The sequence below is a fragment of the Adiantum capillus-veneris genome, chromosome 10, assembly GCF_014529385.1.
Source record: "Adiantum capillus-veneris isolate H3 chromosome 10, ASM1452938v2, whole genome shotgun sequence".
Taxonomy (NCBI): Eukaryota; Viridiplantae; Streptophyta; class Polypodiopsida; order Polypodiales; family Pteridaceae; genus Adiantum; species Adiantum capillus-veneris.
In genome coordinates this window covers 145712679-145730466 of record NC_140940.1, presented here as the reverse complement: position 1 = coordinate 145730466, position 17788 = coordinate 145712679, and the positions used below count along the sequence as shown (strand labels likewise).

General features: G+C 45.1%; 1 protein-coding gene across 1 annotated transcript in view; it reads right to left on the bottom strand.

The window, feature by feature from the left end:
- The window catches only part of LOC147449799 (uncharacterized), a 39039-nt gene extending 26382 nt beyond the window's left edge, over positions 1–12657 (bottom strand). The window contains exon 1 of the mRNA XM_086522161.1: positions 12258–12657. Coding sequence (XP_086378287.1) covers positions 12258–12507 — 250 coding nt within the window. The 5' untranslated portion in view covers positions 12508–12657. The remainder of the gene's footprint in view (positions 1–12257) is intronic.
- Between the last annotated feature and the right edge of the window lie 5131 nt (positions 12658–17788).

Sequence of the window (17788 nt, the reverse complement as noted above, 5' to 3'; positions counted from 1 at the left end):
AAAAGCATTATAGTTCCTACAGCAATTTGACAACATCTATGCTATGGGGAAATATACGAAAGAATCCAAGATCTCTTGAGAAGCATAATTTCCTCAAGATAACGCTATGCAGTGGTGGATCCAGTTCAATCGCGACATAACCACATGCTCCAAGGATCTGGCAAGCTTTCAAGACAATTTTTGCTCGCAGTTATATGACTTCTCTCTTTAAAGTCCATACCCGGGGTACGCACTTAATCAGCCGAAGGATTTCAAAGACAGTAAAATTTTTCACCTATTCTGGGATGAAAGATAGGAAGAAAGCATTATAGTTCCTACAGCAATTTGACAACATCTATGCTATGGGGAAATATAAGAAAGAATCCAAGATCTCTTGAGAAGCATAATTTCCTCAAGATAACGCTATGCAGTGGTGGATCCAGTTCAATCACGACATAACCACATGCTCCAAGGATCTGGCAAGCTTTCAAGACAATTTTTGCTCGCAGTTATATGACTTCTCTCTTTAAAGTCCAGACCTAGTCAAAATGGGGCAACTTGAAAATGCTTACCACAGAGATTATGGATGACTATAACCAAAGGTTTCTCGACGTCTACCTTCCGGTGTCCTGCTTTAAGTTCATTCCCTTGGAGAACTAGTGCGAGAGATACACCATTGGACTGCTATCACCATTATAGGGGTATTGTTTGTCCGAAGCAAGTATCAACCATGCAAGAGCTTATAGACCATGCAGCCAGTCGGCTACAAACTGATGAAAGGAAAGCTAGAGTTTACTACAGAAGCAACTCCGGCCAATAACCAAAACTCCCGACAACAACAAACAAATCCTCGGAAGTCGCGTGAAAGTCAACATCAAAGGCCTCGTTTGACGCCTCAACAATGAGATACTTTTTTATTACAAGAAGGCCGATGCTTTGGATGCTTTCAAACAGGGCATAATTATTTTGGTTGTGCCCTTCAAACTCACACACCAGTAGAGCCGACCCCCGCACCGACAGTCGACCGAACCCCAAGACCACCTCCAACCAAACAGCAGGTTGCCATTGGCCTTGTACCTTACATCTATGGCATAAACCTTGAAAGTACAAATGAATTGTGTAGAGCATATGGCGAAGTCAACGGCTTGAAAGCCCTGATTTTCTTTGACCCAGGAGCCAATTTCATCCATCCAAAATTCCTGAAGCAGATGGCCTTGTGGTTATTTACGAGGAGAGTATGTTGTTTCTACTCATGGCTCGGACATAGATGGTGATTTACGGAGGGGGGTATTAAGAAGTATGAGCAATGGTTACTCTCAGCACCTATGAGCAACGCTGGTTGCGATCTGGGGAGCGTTTGGTTGTAAAAGGCCTCTATATCTCATGGCTCGGACCTCTTTAGGTTATTTGCGGGAGGAGTAATGAGGGAGTTGTTGAACAACTCATGGCCCATACCACAATAGTTATTTGCGAGGGGAGTGTTCATCGGCGACTGTGGTTTCGATGACTTGTAAGATGCATATGTGAGCATTTGTGTTGCATTGTGACGTGCCAACCACTGAATATTCCAAATTGGGTGAGACTGCATGGGTATGTAATTTTAGTGCATCAAGACACCCGTTACAGATCAGTGCGATCTAGGTGTGATGGCTAATTTTGCTACCCCCACCGGAATATCAAGAGCTCCGATCTGGAATGAGAAAATTGATTGTTCCTCGGAATGACCCTCGGAAATTTTTGAGCTAACTTAAGTTGTTTTGCAGATATACGGTAATCACGGACAATTACTCTTGTTTCAAGAAGGGGGGGATGTCACAAAATTGCTGATGTGCCAAGTCAGTCAAGACCTAAGTCGACTTGCAGATCCCGGCCGAGGGGCCTAAACCCTAGGAGAAAAAGCAGCATAAGTTTTTACCAACTTACAGATCCTCCCAAGTAGGGGCAAACATTTAAAAGAAATCTTTACCAACTTATGGGACCCTGTTCGATGAGGCCAAAGTCTCTAACATTAAAGCCAACACACACACACACACACACACAAAAAAAAAAACCTTGCGTAAAAACGTGATGACGTGGCAGCAGTACGGGCGCCCGCGATTTGCATTGATGATGTGGTAGGCTGTACGGACTTCTACGGATTGCGCTGGCAGCTGATTGTGCTGGCAGAACGTACGGACAACCCTACTGGCACTGGCTTTCAGAGGCCAGATGCTTTTAAGCCTCTAGCTTTTCATGTAACTGCTTTTGAGAGCCAAGGGCCTTTAAGTAGAAGGGTGGGCTCTCTTCTCTGGCTACCTTGCAAGAGTAGGAGCAAGAGCAGAGCAACCCCCCGCCAATTCTTGTATATTGAGTTAAGCAATATAAAGAAATACCGAAAGGGGTGCCAGGGTTTGGGGCTAGTGCTCTCTTGGGATCGAACTCTGCCACTCCCCGTCTCGTGTGTCATGCACTCTCTCTCAGCTCAGTTGTTTTGAAGTGTTTAAAGTTGTCTCGTCTGTTCTTTTTCGTTGGCACATGGTGCCTTCCCATAACAGATGTTCAACCATGCACCAATCTGCCAAAGGGCTCCCAAGGCTACGTATTTAAAGCATAGAAACAGGGGACAGGGGGACGCGGCCCAAACTGCCGGGACATGACGGGGGACACGGGAACGGGGGACAAGACGCGTTTTTCCAACGCAGGGGCGTTTCTCACAAGGAACAGGGCCGAGATGCGTCCAGGGACACGGGTCCTCGGTGTGACGGGGCAGCATGGGACGCGGGCAGGGGGCGGGACGGACGAGGGCAGCAATTTTTTTGAATTTCAAAATTCAAACTCAAGTCTCAACGGCCAGTTTTGGGGGAAGGGCTTACTATTTAAGGGCACACAAGCCTTGGCACCCAATCAAGGAGCATTGTGGCAACGTGGGCCTTGGAACTTGGAAGTTGGCAAGCCTACCCTTCTAAGTTCTCCTGAGTCCCATCATCCATGGGCCATCTCTCTCTCTCTCTCTCTCTCTCTCTCTCTCTCTCTCTCTCTCTCTCTCTCTCTCTCTCTCTCTCTCTCTCTCTCTCTCTCTCTCAAAACTTTGGAGCCTACCCCTCTCTCGTTCTCTCCGAGCTTGAAGGCTTGAGCCTTGAACCTTGGCCCTTAAAATTTGAAGCCTACCTACTACCTAGTAGCCCTTTCTCCTTCTCTCCTAGCTTTCTCTAATATCTATCATCTATGGCATCTCAAGATGGATCTGAAGCTTCTCTAAGCCCACCTCCCTCTCCTTCCTCCGGCCCCGCCGCGGCTTCTCAACCCCCCTCCTCCGCCGACTTCACATGGACATGGTGGAATGAGGTGATTGCTCCCAAGTCCGGTGTTGGAGGTGGAAGCAAGCCAAGGAAGTGCCGCCGTTGTGGCTACGAGCACAATGGTTCCGTGAGGAAGGTGCGCGCCCACTTCCTTCACGAAAAAGGGCATCAAGTTCAATTTTGCCCGCAAATCGTCTCGGAAGAGGAGAAGCAAAAGCTCCTAAACCTTGAGAAAACTCTTGAGGATATCAAAGAAGCCAAGAAGAATCGTACCAAGCGTCGCACGGTGAATTCAAGGGAGATGGCCACGGCGGCTTTCATCCGAGCATCAGCATCCCCTTTTTCAGCATCATTTTGTGCATCAACTGGCACCGACGGCGACCGCCCAGCTCCACTCTCTACCAACCCTTCATCGTCATCTTTCCCTCATTCTCGTCCACCCAAGCGGCAAGCAACTCTTGGAGATAGTTGGAAACCGGCCTTGAAAGAGGAGGTAGATGTCGTCATAGCAAGATTTTTCTACCACGACCATATTGCTTTCAATGAAGCACGGTAAGCTCTATAGACTTTAACTTATAAGGCTTAAGCTTTAATCTTTAGTTTTTACAATGTATATCACTAATATACACTTTTTTTTTACACAAAAGGTCTCCATATTTTAAAGAAATGGCACGGAAGATTGGAGAGTTTGAACCCACATATGTCCCTCCCTCTTCGGAGAGCTCGTGCACCACTCTGCTTGACAAGGAAAAGATAATGGTGGAGGCGGTATGTGCATTCATAAGGGCTTCATGGAAGAAGAATGGGGTAGCCCTTATTGTGGATGGGTGGAGTGATACCTGTCGTCGCTCCATTCATGGTGTGGTGGCATATTCTCAGCGGGAGATGTATTTCATTGACTCCCATGATGCATCAGGGACCGGGAAGGGTGCGCAAGTACTTGCATCGGTGTGGGTGCTTATCATTGAGAAGGTGGGAAAGCATGATATCATTGCCATCGTCACCGACGGAGAAAATAGCAATCGTGCCATCGGAGCCATCATCGAATCCCTTTATCCAAAAACCACGGTCACATATTGTATGGCTCATTGCATCAACAATCTTCTCAAAGATATAGGCGCCTTGGAATGGATTTCCCCCGTCATTGAGCATGCGAATACAATGGTGATTTTTGTCAATAACCATCAAAAAGTAACCATTAAGTGTTAACCAATCTCATTTCAATTCGAATCTAATTTCAATATGGAAGGCCAATTCTCGTTTTGGATGTTGAAACTTGATTTTTCTAAATAGGTGAGGGTTGAATTTTCAAAGAGGTAAAAGCTAGCTCTTCTCAAATACTCGGAGTTATGCTCCATCGCTTGAGTGTATGTAGTGGGGCATTGAGGGGACTCTTTATTAGTAATGAGTTCATGGCAATGCCCAAGTGTCACAAAGTGATGACGTGGCGCACAGCAGAAACCCTAATTTCTGCCACAAACCCTAAAATTCCTGCAAACCCTAATTTTTGCCAAAAACCCTAAATGCCGGAAATCGCGGAGACGGATTATTATTAAAAAAAAAAAAATGGAAAATGATGAGCGAGGCGAATTTTGCTTTTGCTTTTTTTTTATAAAAAAAAGAGAAAAGACTCTCTAAGAGAGAGAGAGAACTGATGCTTTTGATTTTAAAAGCTTTTGGGGCTCTGCTTTTGGGCATCCCTTGTAACCTTTAAATTAGTGATGAGGGCCTCACTTCTCAAAGCATCTGGACGCAGAGTCTGAGAGTGAAACCCTACCGCTCTCTTGTACTTTGATGATTGATTAATATAAAAAGAAATACCGAAAGGGGCGCCAGCCTTTGGGGCCAATATCTCTAGGCACGGAACTCCGCCGGGCCAGTGCAAATCTATTGTGATCTGTGAATTGTTTTGAAGTGGTTATTTGGTGCTGTCGCGGTTGATTCTTGACTTGGAGTGTCCAAGTCTGTTACAGTGGTATCAGAGCACGGCCGATTTCTCTTCTACGGGAAATCCGATCCCCGAATTTTTTTCCGCGGCACCTATGGCTTCAGGCAATGATCAGTCGACTCCCTCTGCATCTGGAGATGCGGACTGGGATCACAACGAAGATTCAGGCAGAGAGTATGGCCCACCTTGGCCTACTTAGGCGAAGCGGCGAGAGATAGAGCGTCGCCAGTTGATCGGCGATGCAATAAAGATGATACTCAATTTTGCCAAGGATCCGAAGATGGCAAAATATATGAACCAGACCTCTTTGGAAGAGGTACAGACGGAGTGGCAGAGAACCACAACACCACTCCCGAAACCCGCTCTCAAGAAACCTTCTGCCTCCAAGAAATATACGGAGAAGGAACTGGAGAACGTGGTTGATGCACGGATTGCTCACCTTTTCGACGTGCAAAAGAAAGGCAAAAAGCACGGTAAAAAGCAGAACAAAGGTATTGACTTCCCGGGATATTTTGGTCGTCAGTCAACATTCGACAAAGCAAAGAAACTGAAGAAGCGCGTCAAGTTTGAAGGCCTACCCGGTTCTTCTTCTTCTTCTGACAGTTCTTCGAGCTCCTCGGATTAGAGCGAAGAAGACAGAAAAAGCAAAAAGTGAAGCGCGGAAAGGGAAAGAAAAAGGCAAAGAAGGCTACATCTCGCCCATAGACTGACAGTTCTATTGAGGACTCGTCTACAGACAGCTCAGATCCCGATGACGGAAAGTTTTATGCGAACAAGAAGAATTTTTACAAAGCCAACCAGTATGACTTTCTCGAAGATAAAAGCAAGAAAGTCCGAGAGTTTAAGGAAGGTGGCCACTCGATCAAGTTTGATACTTTTGAGGATACTCAGATGCTTCGAAGGCTTTGTCTTTTATACAGCAGTTTGACATCGCTTTCGCGGGAGGACGCTATTCAGAGCACTCCAAGATTCGGAGAGCTGCCTCTTACTTTAAGGGGAATGCTCGTACTTGGTGGTCCACGCTTCTATTAAGCAAGACTGTGCCAGTTACATGGCTGAAATTCAAGAGGCTTTTTATTTCTTCTTGGTTGACTCAAGAGTTTGAGCGAGATATACGAGCTGCTTGGAACCATCTCCGGATGACCAAGAGCGATACAGTGAATTCTTATTGTGAAAGATTCTGGAGCTCTTTTCTACCCGCCTCTTCATTCAAGAAGATCTCGTTCAGAGAACAGATTGAGCGGTTTACCTTGGGTCTACCTACAGAGATCCGAAATCACCGCTTGGAACAGAAGTCACCTTCTATTCAGGAGTTGATGAGTCATGCAAAGCGGGGCTTTGCCATTCACTCTTGCGGTCTGACCTACCCCACAGATGAGGCCATGACACAACGAGCCGAACAGACTTCTGGGAATGAAAGTAGAATGAAAAAGAGCAATCCAGAGAAAAAAAAAGGATGCACGACCCAAGCTTACTCCTGAGGAGAGAGCTCGCTTCATCAGAGAGGGGAAGTGCTTTGGATGCGGGGAACATGGACATATTTCCGCAAAGTGCCCTAATAAGGCACAGAAAGAACAGAATGATAAAGACGACGACAAGTCTGAGAGTTCGAGAGCAGCTGAGGAATGTGGCAGAAAAGGCAGATAGAAAAGCAGAACTGGTACCACATGGCGTGGGACCTGCACCGAATCTAATGAATGAAAGTACAAACTTTGCCGCTTTCGGGGCAAAGTGAAGGATCAGGAAGCTCTTTTGAAGGAGCCAAGGCCAACTTCTTTTCACTTGGAATTGGCGGCTCGATTTGGAACTACGCCCGACAGACTGACGCCACAGGCGGAGGTAGTTCGACTGGCACCCGGATGGGATGTTGCCATTACACCGAGCATTGGCAAACTTCGTTTGCAATGACAGGGGTGTTCAGGGCACGCGAGTGACGTTCTACTCGGGATCCCTTGGTACCACAAGAACTACGCCGTGGTTGACTACCGGGCCGAGAAAGCGACTTTGATAAATGAAGGGCTTAGAGATTGTACTTGATGAACTTCAGTTTTCTTACTCATTCTTTTGGGAGAACTGAACGATGGATAAAAGTTGAATATGTTTTGACCTGAAGAAAAGAACGCCAAGATTTTTTTTTCTCCACGCTCATGCCGATTGCTTTTGAGAGGGCCTGAAGATCATACCATTGATCTGAAATCTGGAAGCACGCCACCGAATCGGCCACCTTATCGTGTGAGCCGAGTACAGAATGAAGAGATTATGAACCAAGTGAAAGACCTCTTGGAAAAGGGTCTTGTCCCGCCTAGTACTTCACCGTATTGCTCTCCAGTATTGTTGGTTTTGAAGAAAGACGGATCTTGGAGAATGTGCATCCATTATAGAGCTCTCAACAAAATCACCATCAAGAACAAATTTCCAATTCCTAGGATCGATGATATACTCGACAGGTTACAGGGATCCTCATGCTTTAGTAGGATTGACTTGAAGAGTGGATATCATCATATCAGAATAGCGCCGGGAGACGTCTACAAGACAGCTTTTCGGACGACTTTTGGGTTATTTGAGTTTTTGGTGATGCCTTTTGGCTTAACCAATGCTCCTGCGACATTTAACCGGATGATGGATAGGATTTTTCGAGAGTACAAGCTATTTGTTGGCACTTTCTTTGACGACATCATTGTTTTCTCCAAGAATGAGGCAGAACACAGAGATCATCTGCTTCAGGTCTTTCAGGCATTACGAGATCACAAGTTAGTGATTAATGCAAAGAAAAGTGAATTTTTTCCTACCAGAGATACACTTTTTGGGACACATTGTGTCAGCCGCAGGAGTGCAAATGAACCCGGCCAAGATAGAGACTATCCGTGATTGGCCCGATTTGAGGAATGTCCATGAAGCTAGAAGCTTCTTGGGACTGTGTTCGTACTACAAGCGGTTCATACGTAAGTTTGCAGAGGTTGCTTCCCCTTTGCATACCTTGACACAGAAAGGAGTACCTTTTTCGTGGGGACCCACAGAGGTGACTGCCTTTCGGACATTGAAAGAGAAATTGACTACGGGACCAGATTTGACTTTGCCGGACTTGCAGAAGTCATTTGAAGTATATTGTGATGCTTGTGGTCGTAGTCTGGGTGCGGTCTTGATGCAAGAAGGCCATGTCATAGCTTACGAGAGCCGTTTGTTCTCTAGGCCAGAGATGATAGCACAGATCTATGGGAAAGAGCTTTTCGCGGTTATCCATGCTCTTACTCAGTGGCGGCATTACCTACTCGGAGCGGATTTTACTGTCTTTACAGACCATCAGAGTTTGCGCTACTTCTTGTCACAGAAGCAGCTTTCGGAAAAGCAGATGCGGTGGGTGAACATCTTGTCACGGTTCCACTTCCAGATTGTCTATGTGTAGGGATAGAAGAATGTGGTGGCGAATGCTTTGTCTCGAAAACCGTTGGTTCTGGCTATTTCCGCGATACATCATAGGAGCTTCGAGGATATGGTCGATCAGTGTGCCACAGATACAGATTTTGCAGATATTTTCACACGGATACGGGATGGGGAGACAGTAGCTGGATACTCCCTTCGGGAAGGCTACTTGATGAAAAAGACTATGTGGTGAGTTACACAGCCGTTGAGGGAAAAGGTTATGACTGAATGCCACTGTCCACCTTTTACGGGTCACCGCGGCATTGCTACCACCATGAAAGGGGTAGAGAGATATTTCTTTTGGCGGAGACTCAATAAGGATGTGGAAGAGTTTGTGCGCAGTTGCTTGGTATGCCAGAAGGTCAAGTTTGACAGGCATAAGGCACAGGGATTGTTACAGCCTTTACCCATACCCACCCGCCCCTGGGAAAATATTGAAATGGATTTCATTTTTTTTGATCTCCCGAGAATACAGAATGATCACGATGATTTTCCGATTACATGGCACGCCTGAGACGGTTGTCTCCGACAGAGACCCCAGATTTATGAGTTTGTTTTGGAAGGCAATTTGGGAGAACATTGGCACGCGGTTGCAGTTCTCGTCATCGTTCCACTTGCAGACTGACGGGCAATCTGAGATTGCCAATTCAGTGATTTTAGATTTATTGAAGTCTTGTATCTCGCATCAGAAGACTCAATGGGAAAAGAACTTACCTTTGGTGGAATTTGCCTACAATAACACGATACACTCTTCGACGGGGAAGACGCCATGTGAGATTGTTGAAACTGTTGCGAAGGTTCCATCCTTCCTGAGCACGAAAGATTAGAAATTTGAAGAGGATGAATATTCGCGAGATTTGGATACGGCTTTTGCCAAGGTTCGCGAGACTTTGCAGGAGTCTCAAGAACGACAGAAAAAGGCAGCGGATCGCCATCGTCGCGAATGGAAACTGAAAGAGGATGATTGGGTGCTCTTACTTTTGAGAAGGCACGCCTAAGAAAGAAAAAGGGAAAGCAGAGGCTTTTTCCAAAGCTTAGTATGTGATACTACGGACCTTTCCAGATTACTGACAAGATAAATGATGTCTCCTTCCGATTGAAACTGCCAGATACTTGGAGGATTCACAATGCATTGCATGTGAGTCTCTTGAACCCTATTAAGGGTGATGTGCCTGATGATGGGGAGCCTGATGAGCAACCCAAAGTGGAAGAAAACGAGGAGATCCTTGTTCCTGAACAAATTTTGGCACATAATGATACGAAGAAAGGTAAAGTCCGAAGGCGGTTCTTGGTTAAGTTCAAGAACTTTCCTGCATTTGATGCGAAGTGGATGGAGGAGGAGGACCTAGCAGATACTCCTCGGATTGTGAAACTTTACCTCGATGTTTTGGTTTAGCATAGTCTACTCCAAACGGAACCCAGAACTCAGCTTGGCCGAAGATCTGGTGCAGTGGGATGCACAAGAGGGGAGTTACTCCGCTCCTTTGTCAACAGATGCCTCGATTTTGATACTAAAGTCACTGATGTCTCTTTGAGCTTCAGGGATACTGAGAGCTGACAGTATTCTGCTGGATGACTTTATGAAATGGAATTCCTGATTATGATACTGATTTGTTCTTGACTTCTTGTGAGTGCAGGAACTGATAGACGAAATGACTGCAGCATTTTGGTCTGATTGATCTCGAATAGACATGGTTGCAATAGGGGTTAGTCAATCGGACATCGTTGAGGTCCCGATTGGACCTAGATGTGATTGCTAGCTACATTGCCGATAAATCATGGTCTAAGATCCGAATGAATGTTGAATGTCATGTGATGTCCTGTGATGTCTGGTGATGTCCTGTGATGTCGTGTGATGTGACTGTCGATTTTGTACATGTGCTAGATGTGTGTTCCTAGTACGTAGGTACTAACAGTCAGTGTCTGCTAAGACGGTTTATGGCTTTTGTCGGTTTTGCAGGCATAACAAGAATCTCGCTTTGAGATGGGGAGTGCTCGTTGGTGAGAGGAGTTTGGGGCGGGATTGGGCAGTTTACAGGATTTGGCTATTTGCACTCTTAGCCAAGCATGCACTACGAGTTGCTTAGAGCAACTTTGGAGTGTGTACGTTCATGTTGCCTCAAAGAAGAGGAATCGTCTTGATGTGCAGAGAGCCAATGATCTCATATATGTCTCATCAAATTTGAAGATGCTTTCCAAGTCAGACCAAAGTGATGATTTCGCGGAGTGGGCACGTACAGAGGATGATCCTATCCCCCCAGAGATACAGATAGATGCAGAGGGAGAGATTGAGACAACACTACTTGAGGATTTTTTGGAGCAAATGGACTATACAAAGCCAATTGTCATTCAGTTGACACCATGGGCTAACATGTAGACCTCTTGAGTCTTGAGTCTTGACTCGAGTCCTTCCCTTTTTGACTCCCATATATGCTAAACTCTACTTATCCACTCTTCAAAGTTCACTTGTACATCATTATGTTTTGCCCTTTGGCGAGGATGATTGATGATTGATCACCACACCAACGGTGTCGCGCACGCCGCACGCCCTTACAACTTACAAGTTACTGCATGTTATATTTTGGTATTATGTAATATGAGTACAAAACCCACTTTTTCTTGCAATCTTGTGCTCTTAGTGTTCATTGTTGTCTCGGTATTAAATTTGCAAAGAACTAGTGTTTTTAAAAGCTTGCCACATCCCCGTCCCCGGGGCCAGCCACGTCCCCATGTGACTATGATTTAAAGGCCAAATGCAAAGCTACTAAAAACATGGCCCCCCAAAAGCTCAAGAAGTCAATTCCATCAACAACCAGACCCATCCGTATTGCCAAATAAGCCAGCCATACGACTTCCCAAGAATCACGCCACATTTCACATGCGCCCGCAACCAGGCTTGAGTTCCTTGATCTGGACCAAGCTTCAACTAGGCACATGCTCTCCTCCACTAGTCTGTGCCCTCATGCCGTGTCATCACTTCGTGACCAGCTGAAATTGATTAGTCCCCCTTCTGCTGACTGGCTGAAAATTAGCGAAGGCAGTGGGCACCATGCATGAACCGTCGCATACAAGTCCCCTCTAGCCTTCAAAGCGCAGCCACAGTGTCACCCAATTCCTCGTTGAAAATTAGCAGCACTCCTCCGTCGTCTCATTCATCATCTGCCAGCTGAAAAACGCAGATTCTTCACACCAAAATCAAAGCAAAGCACCGTCAAGCCCATCCCAATGCAAAAATGCAAATCAGAGAGGCTTCTCTGCGGCAAAAATGCAGTCTGCAACCCAATCAGAGTTTTCAGGCGGACTCAGGAGCATAGGGGATAGAGAGAGGAGAAGAGGAGAGAGAAAACGCTAGCAAGAGAACATTTTTTTTTTGGGGGGGGGGGGGGGGGGGGGGGGGGGGGGGGGGGAGAATGTGGGCAAACCACAAGCACAGGAGTAAAATGCACACCTCCTTAAAGGCAGCAAAATGTAGTGCATTACTCGCAATCAACTGCAACCAACACAGCAAGGTGGAAAAAACACTCCTAAGACCCATATACAAATTGAAGCCCGTGCTCAAACTTGCTCCAAAGGTTAAAACAATGCTGCTAGGAAAAGAAACAGAAAAACAAAGTGTGGAAATCAAATCATACCATCACGAAGATCCAACCAATCGAGAGCTCCCATGATTTCCTCTTCATCGTCGTCTTCATCGCTATCGTTGTAATCAGCTCCTTCTTCCACCTCTTCATCTTCTTCTTTTTTTCGTTCTTCCTTATCTTCTGCTATTTCTTTGTCTTCTTCAGCATCAGAAAACTTCCCTGGCTCCTCATCGGAGTATATTCTTAGCTGATGCTGCTCAAAAACGCTTCTGAAGCGATCAATAGCCTGCACAGATGTCATCCTGTTCGTAGCGTTGCCGTCGGCGCCCTTAAAAACCAAGAATTCAAACTGGCGATGAACTACGAGGAACTGGAGCAGCAGACGAGCGAAAACAGTCGAATTATGATGCCCCCGACGAATCTACTATCATTTTACGTACCTCGTCAAAGCCGCGACAAGGCCGACCACTCTATTACCAAAATACCACTCTAATTTGTGGAAATTCCCAAAATACCCCTCAAATTTCAAAAATTCCCAAAATACCCTTGTATCTATTTAGGTTGGATTGTTCAAGATTTTTTAATATTTATTCCTTTTTTATAATTGAGATCCATTTTTGCATGCTTAGCATGTAATTTGTCACAAATTACCTCGCAAAAAAAGGCAATTGTATCTAAGATAATGAAGCAATTCATCTCCAAAGCCTACATAATCAACTCAAATTCTAGATTTAGCATCTTATATTGATAGGCAATGAGTCTTCTTATGAAAAGCTACAAATTTTTTAATCTTTTGAGAAATTTAATTTCACAACCAGGGGTATTTTGGAAAATTTGAAGGGCATTTTGGAAATTTATGACAAATATTGGGGGTGTTTTGAGAATCTTTTAAATTTGAGGGGTATTTTGGGAATTTCCACAAATTAGAGGGGTATTTTGGTAATTTTCCCTTGAATTTAAGGCTTAAGCAAATGGTCGACGTTCGACTTATGCAAGTTCAACGCTTCAAAACTGGTAAAGCGTTCGATACATTTTAATAGAGCACCCAAATCTTAGTTTTGAAATTTTTTCCCCCACAAAACCAAAAGATTCCGTTGGTTTAGCTCTTCAAAATTGAAAAGAAATCAGTTGCTATTTATATTATAATAGTAAGTTTCTATTATTGTTATAATAGAAACTTTGACTTTTGGGACACGATGAAGAGCTAGAGTGAAAAGCCAAGCAGTGAGGCAAGAGGTAAGGCGGACAAAGACAGGGTTGGTCGCTCGCCCAGGTCTCTCTCTCTCTCTCTCTCTCTCTCTCTCTCTCTCTCTCTCTCTCTCTCTCTCTCTCTCTCTCTCTCTCTCTCTCGCGCGCGCGCGCGCGCGCGCGTTCCTGCCTCTAATAGCCAACGAGCTACTCACCTTGTGCGTTCGATTGCGCGCTCCAATTAGGCCAAGGGTCCTCTCTCTCTCTCTCTCTCTCTCTCTCTCTCTCTCTCTCTCTCTCTCTCTCTCTCTCTCTCTCTCTCTCTCTCTGTGGCTTGTGTTAGCTTGTTCCTCTTGTGATTGCTGCATAGAGGTACAGTGAGTGGCTACATGATCTGTGCAGCAATGAGTAGTGGGAGTGTCGCATTTGCACCTCCTGGTTGTGGCGAGCAGCTTAGGATCTCTCTCTCTCTCTCTCTCTCTCTCTCTCTCTCTCTCTCTCTCTCTCTCTCTCTCTCTCTCTCTCTCTCGTTGGGATTAAAGCCCAAGTGGCCTCTTATACAGATATGGCCGGCCACCCGCCTAACTCACTTATCACTAACTCTTTGTATATACTCACTTATACTTTTGTGGATAATAAGGTTTTGGGATATATAACCCTTCAACGATTCTTTGCGTACTATGTAAGCTCTTTGTGTGTGTGTGTGTGTGTGTGTGTGTGTGTGTGTGTGTGTGTGTGTGTGTGTGTGTGTGAGTCGATCTACGCTCTGCTCCGCAACTTCAATTGGTATCAAAGCGAGGTGCAGTGCAGTTTTGCGTAATCGCGCGAGCGCGCACTTTTCAGGCAGATTCTGGATCCGGAGCTTGGAAATTCACACTCAGTGTTCCGGGAGTATTTCCAGCAGGTGACCTGCAGTTTTACCCCCCTTTCGAATCTGTTTATGCCCTCATAATTTTGTTCTGAGCACTACATCAGAAGATAGGTTTCAACCGCAAAGAAACCCGTCTTGTGTAGATTGGCAAGCAGGAGGTGGTCGGCATCAATATCGGCATCGACATACATCACTCATTAGTCTTCAATAGACCAGGTACACATATATATCATCAGATATATATATTGCAGTCTGCATTGCTACTTCTTGTGCTTGCCAGGTTCCAGGGGAGGTGTGGCCATACGACGGCTTGACACCATTGGCATGTATTGCAGATTGATGTATTGTGATTGTGGGTCTGCTAGTTGTGAGTCACGCTAGCAGACAGACCGTCGCAGCGGTCATAGGACAGTGATTGGTCTATTGTAGGATGTATGCTAGTTCTGGGCAGTTTGCTGAGCCATCTGAGAGGGTCGTGTGTGAGGTTGAAGCCAATCACTGGGGGCTGGGTTACCCAGTGTGAGGTGGATTAGGTTGCTGGAGTTCCCCTCTACACGCATCCTCTTCGGCGACTTTTATCCCATAGGATGTATGACTTTGTGTAGACACTGGATTGCATCTTATGCGTCAGGCCATTGAGGCATTGTTCAGGGTTCAGCCTTGAAACAGATACAGGTTCTGTGATCGCCCAGACAGGAGACAGTGTATGCTTATAGGATAGCATATTACAGACATTTCTAGATTTGTCACTGGTCAGCTATCTATGGTTGTTTTTTAGCTATCTTTTGGTTTCCAAAGCTCAGTTTACAGGGGAGACTCTGTCAAAAATTTTCAAAATACTGACAGTTCTTGAGGAGAGGTGTTCAGCTTGTTGTTTACAACTTGTTTATTGTGTACAGAGGCCAGTTTACATGGGAAACTCTGCCGGATTTTTCCCATAAGTAAACAGTTTGGCAGATATGGCATCTTCTCAAAGTGAGACTCTTTACAACATAAAGAAGCTGGATGGCACAAACTTTCCATTCTGGAAGAAGCAGATTTGGTAGGTTTTGATGCAGAAAAAACAAGTGAAGCCACTGAAGCTCAAAGGGGAGAGACCAGAAGGTATGGTTGAAGATGAGTGGGAAGAGCTTGACGAGTTAGCTTGTTCCACAATCATGCTGACACTGGCAGAAAATGTTTACTTCAACGTAGCAGAAGAGACTACAACGTATGGCGTACGGCAAAAGCTATGTGGTATGTACGAAAAACAAAGTGCTGCTTCTCAGATTTATTGGCTCAAGAAATTGGTGGATTTGAAGATGAAGGAAGGGACAGCCATGTCAAATCATCTCAATGAATTTCACACAATTTTCAGTCATTTAACAGCATAGGAGATAGTCTTTCCAGATTCAGTGAAGGTTATGTTTCTCTTAATCACTTTGCCAGACAGTTGGGATACTTTTCGCACAGCGTTAAGTAATTATGTCGCGCTAGAAGGTCTTACAAGTGCCAATGTAGAAGGTGGCTTGCTCACAGAGGAAGTGAACAGGAAGAACATTGACAATGGCAAAGGCAATAGTGCTTTGGTCGTTCGAGGGAGACAACAGTCTAAAGAGAAGAAGGGTAAGAAGGCACAAAACCGAAGTAAGTCTCGTGACTCGAAGTCAAAGGATGACATAGAATGCTACCATTGTGGCAAGAAGGGTCACATGAAGAGAGACTGTACGAAGTGGAAACAAGAAAAAGGCAAAACAAAGAGTTCTAAGCAAGATGAAAAGAAGAGTTCGGTGAAGATTGAAGAGGTGAGTGTCACAGGATCTGGTTCAGACAGTGATTCTGATATAGAAGGTGGTGACATCTTCCTCACAAGCAATCTTGATTCTGTTTTCTTGACTGCAAAGGATGGACATGCTATGAGTGATTGGATTATTGACTCGGGGGCATCTTTACATGTTTCTCCGCACAAAGAATGGTTTACATCATATGTGACTACTAAAGATTATGTTAGACTTGGCAATGAGTAGGTTTGTGACATACTTGGAGTGGGAGATGTGCAGTTGAAGTTTCAGAATGTCTCTTCTTTATGGCTCAAGAATGTCAGACATGTCCCAACAATCCAAAAGAGCTTGATCAGTACAGGGAAGTTGGATGATGCGGGTTATGTGATAGTTTTTGGGAACAACGCTTGGAAGATCTCCAAAGGTTCGATGATTGTAGCACATGGCAGCAAGTCAGGAACTCTGTACACTTTACATGTTTCAGAGGTTAAAAACCATGTAATTAATGTGATTGAGTAGCCAAGTGTGTCACTGTGGCATCGTAGGCTGGGACGTATGTCAAAAAGAGGAATGGAAATACTTTCTCGTTATGGTTATTTGCCTGGCTTTTCATTTCAAGATTTCGAGTTTTGTGAGCATTGTGTTTATGGTAAGCAAACACAGGAACCGCATAGATCAAAGAGGAATCGTAGGGACGAACGGTTAGCTCTTGTGCACAGTGATCTATGCAGATCAATGCCTAGTTTCTCACTAGGGGGAGCAGCGTACTTTTGTACATTCATAGATGACTATTCTCGCAAAGTATGGGTTTACCTCTTGAAGCACAAGGATGAGGTGCTCAAGGTCTTTAAGACATTCTTGCAGCTTGTGGAGAATCAGTGTGGTCAGAAGCTGAAGTGCTTAAGGACAGACAATGGTGGAGAGTACGTTTCCAAGACTTTTGTGAAGCAAAAGTGATAAAGTGGGAACTTACTGCACCATACAATCCTTCACAAAATGGAGTTGCTGAACGTATGAATAGGACCATACAAGAGAAGGTCATAAGCATGTTGTCAAATGCTGAATTGCCTGATGCATTTTGGGCGGAAGCAGTGGCTACAGCAGTCCATTTGATCAACAGGTCTCCTAGTAGGGTTCTGGATAAGAGTGAAGTGACCGAGATGCTATGGACAGGCAAGGCACCTTCGTATAAGCATCTCAGAGTCTTTGGTTGTGAAGCTTATAGCCATATTCGTAAGGAGTTTATGAATAAGTTAGAACCAAAGAGCAAGAAGTGTATATTTCTTGGCTACGGAGAATCGGGCAAGATGGGTTACCGGCTTTGGGATCCTGAGTCCATAAAAGTTATTCGTAGCAATGATGTGCATTTCAATGAAGCCAAGTTTCACGCTAAGCCAGAGAAGACAGAGGAGATCAGAAGAGTTGCCTTCAGGGAAGATGGACCTAGTGCTAGCACATCAAGACAACATGGCCAGGCTCAGGAACAACCTATAGAGGCTAGAGGGGCAGAATCAGATGTTGTGAGACGTTCTGAGCGTGTCTCCAAACCACCTGATTGTTATGTGCCATCTCTAAATTATGTCATGCTCACGGATTGCGGAGAACCATCTTATTACAAGGAGGCATTACAAGTGGTTGACTCAAAAAAATGGCAGTTGGCCATGCAATCAGAGATGACGGCTCTGCATAAAAATCAAACGTGGGATTTGGTTCAATTGCCAGAGGGCAAGAAAGCTCTACCTTGTAAGTGGGTTTATAGGTAT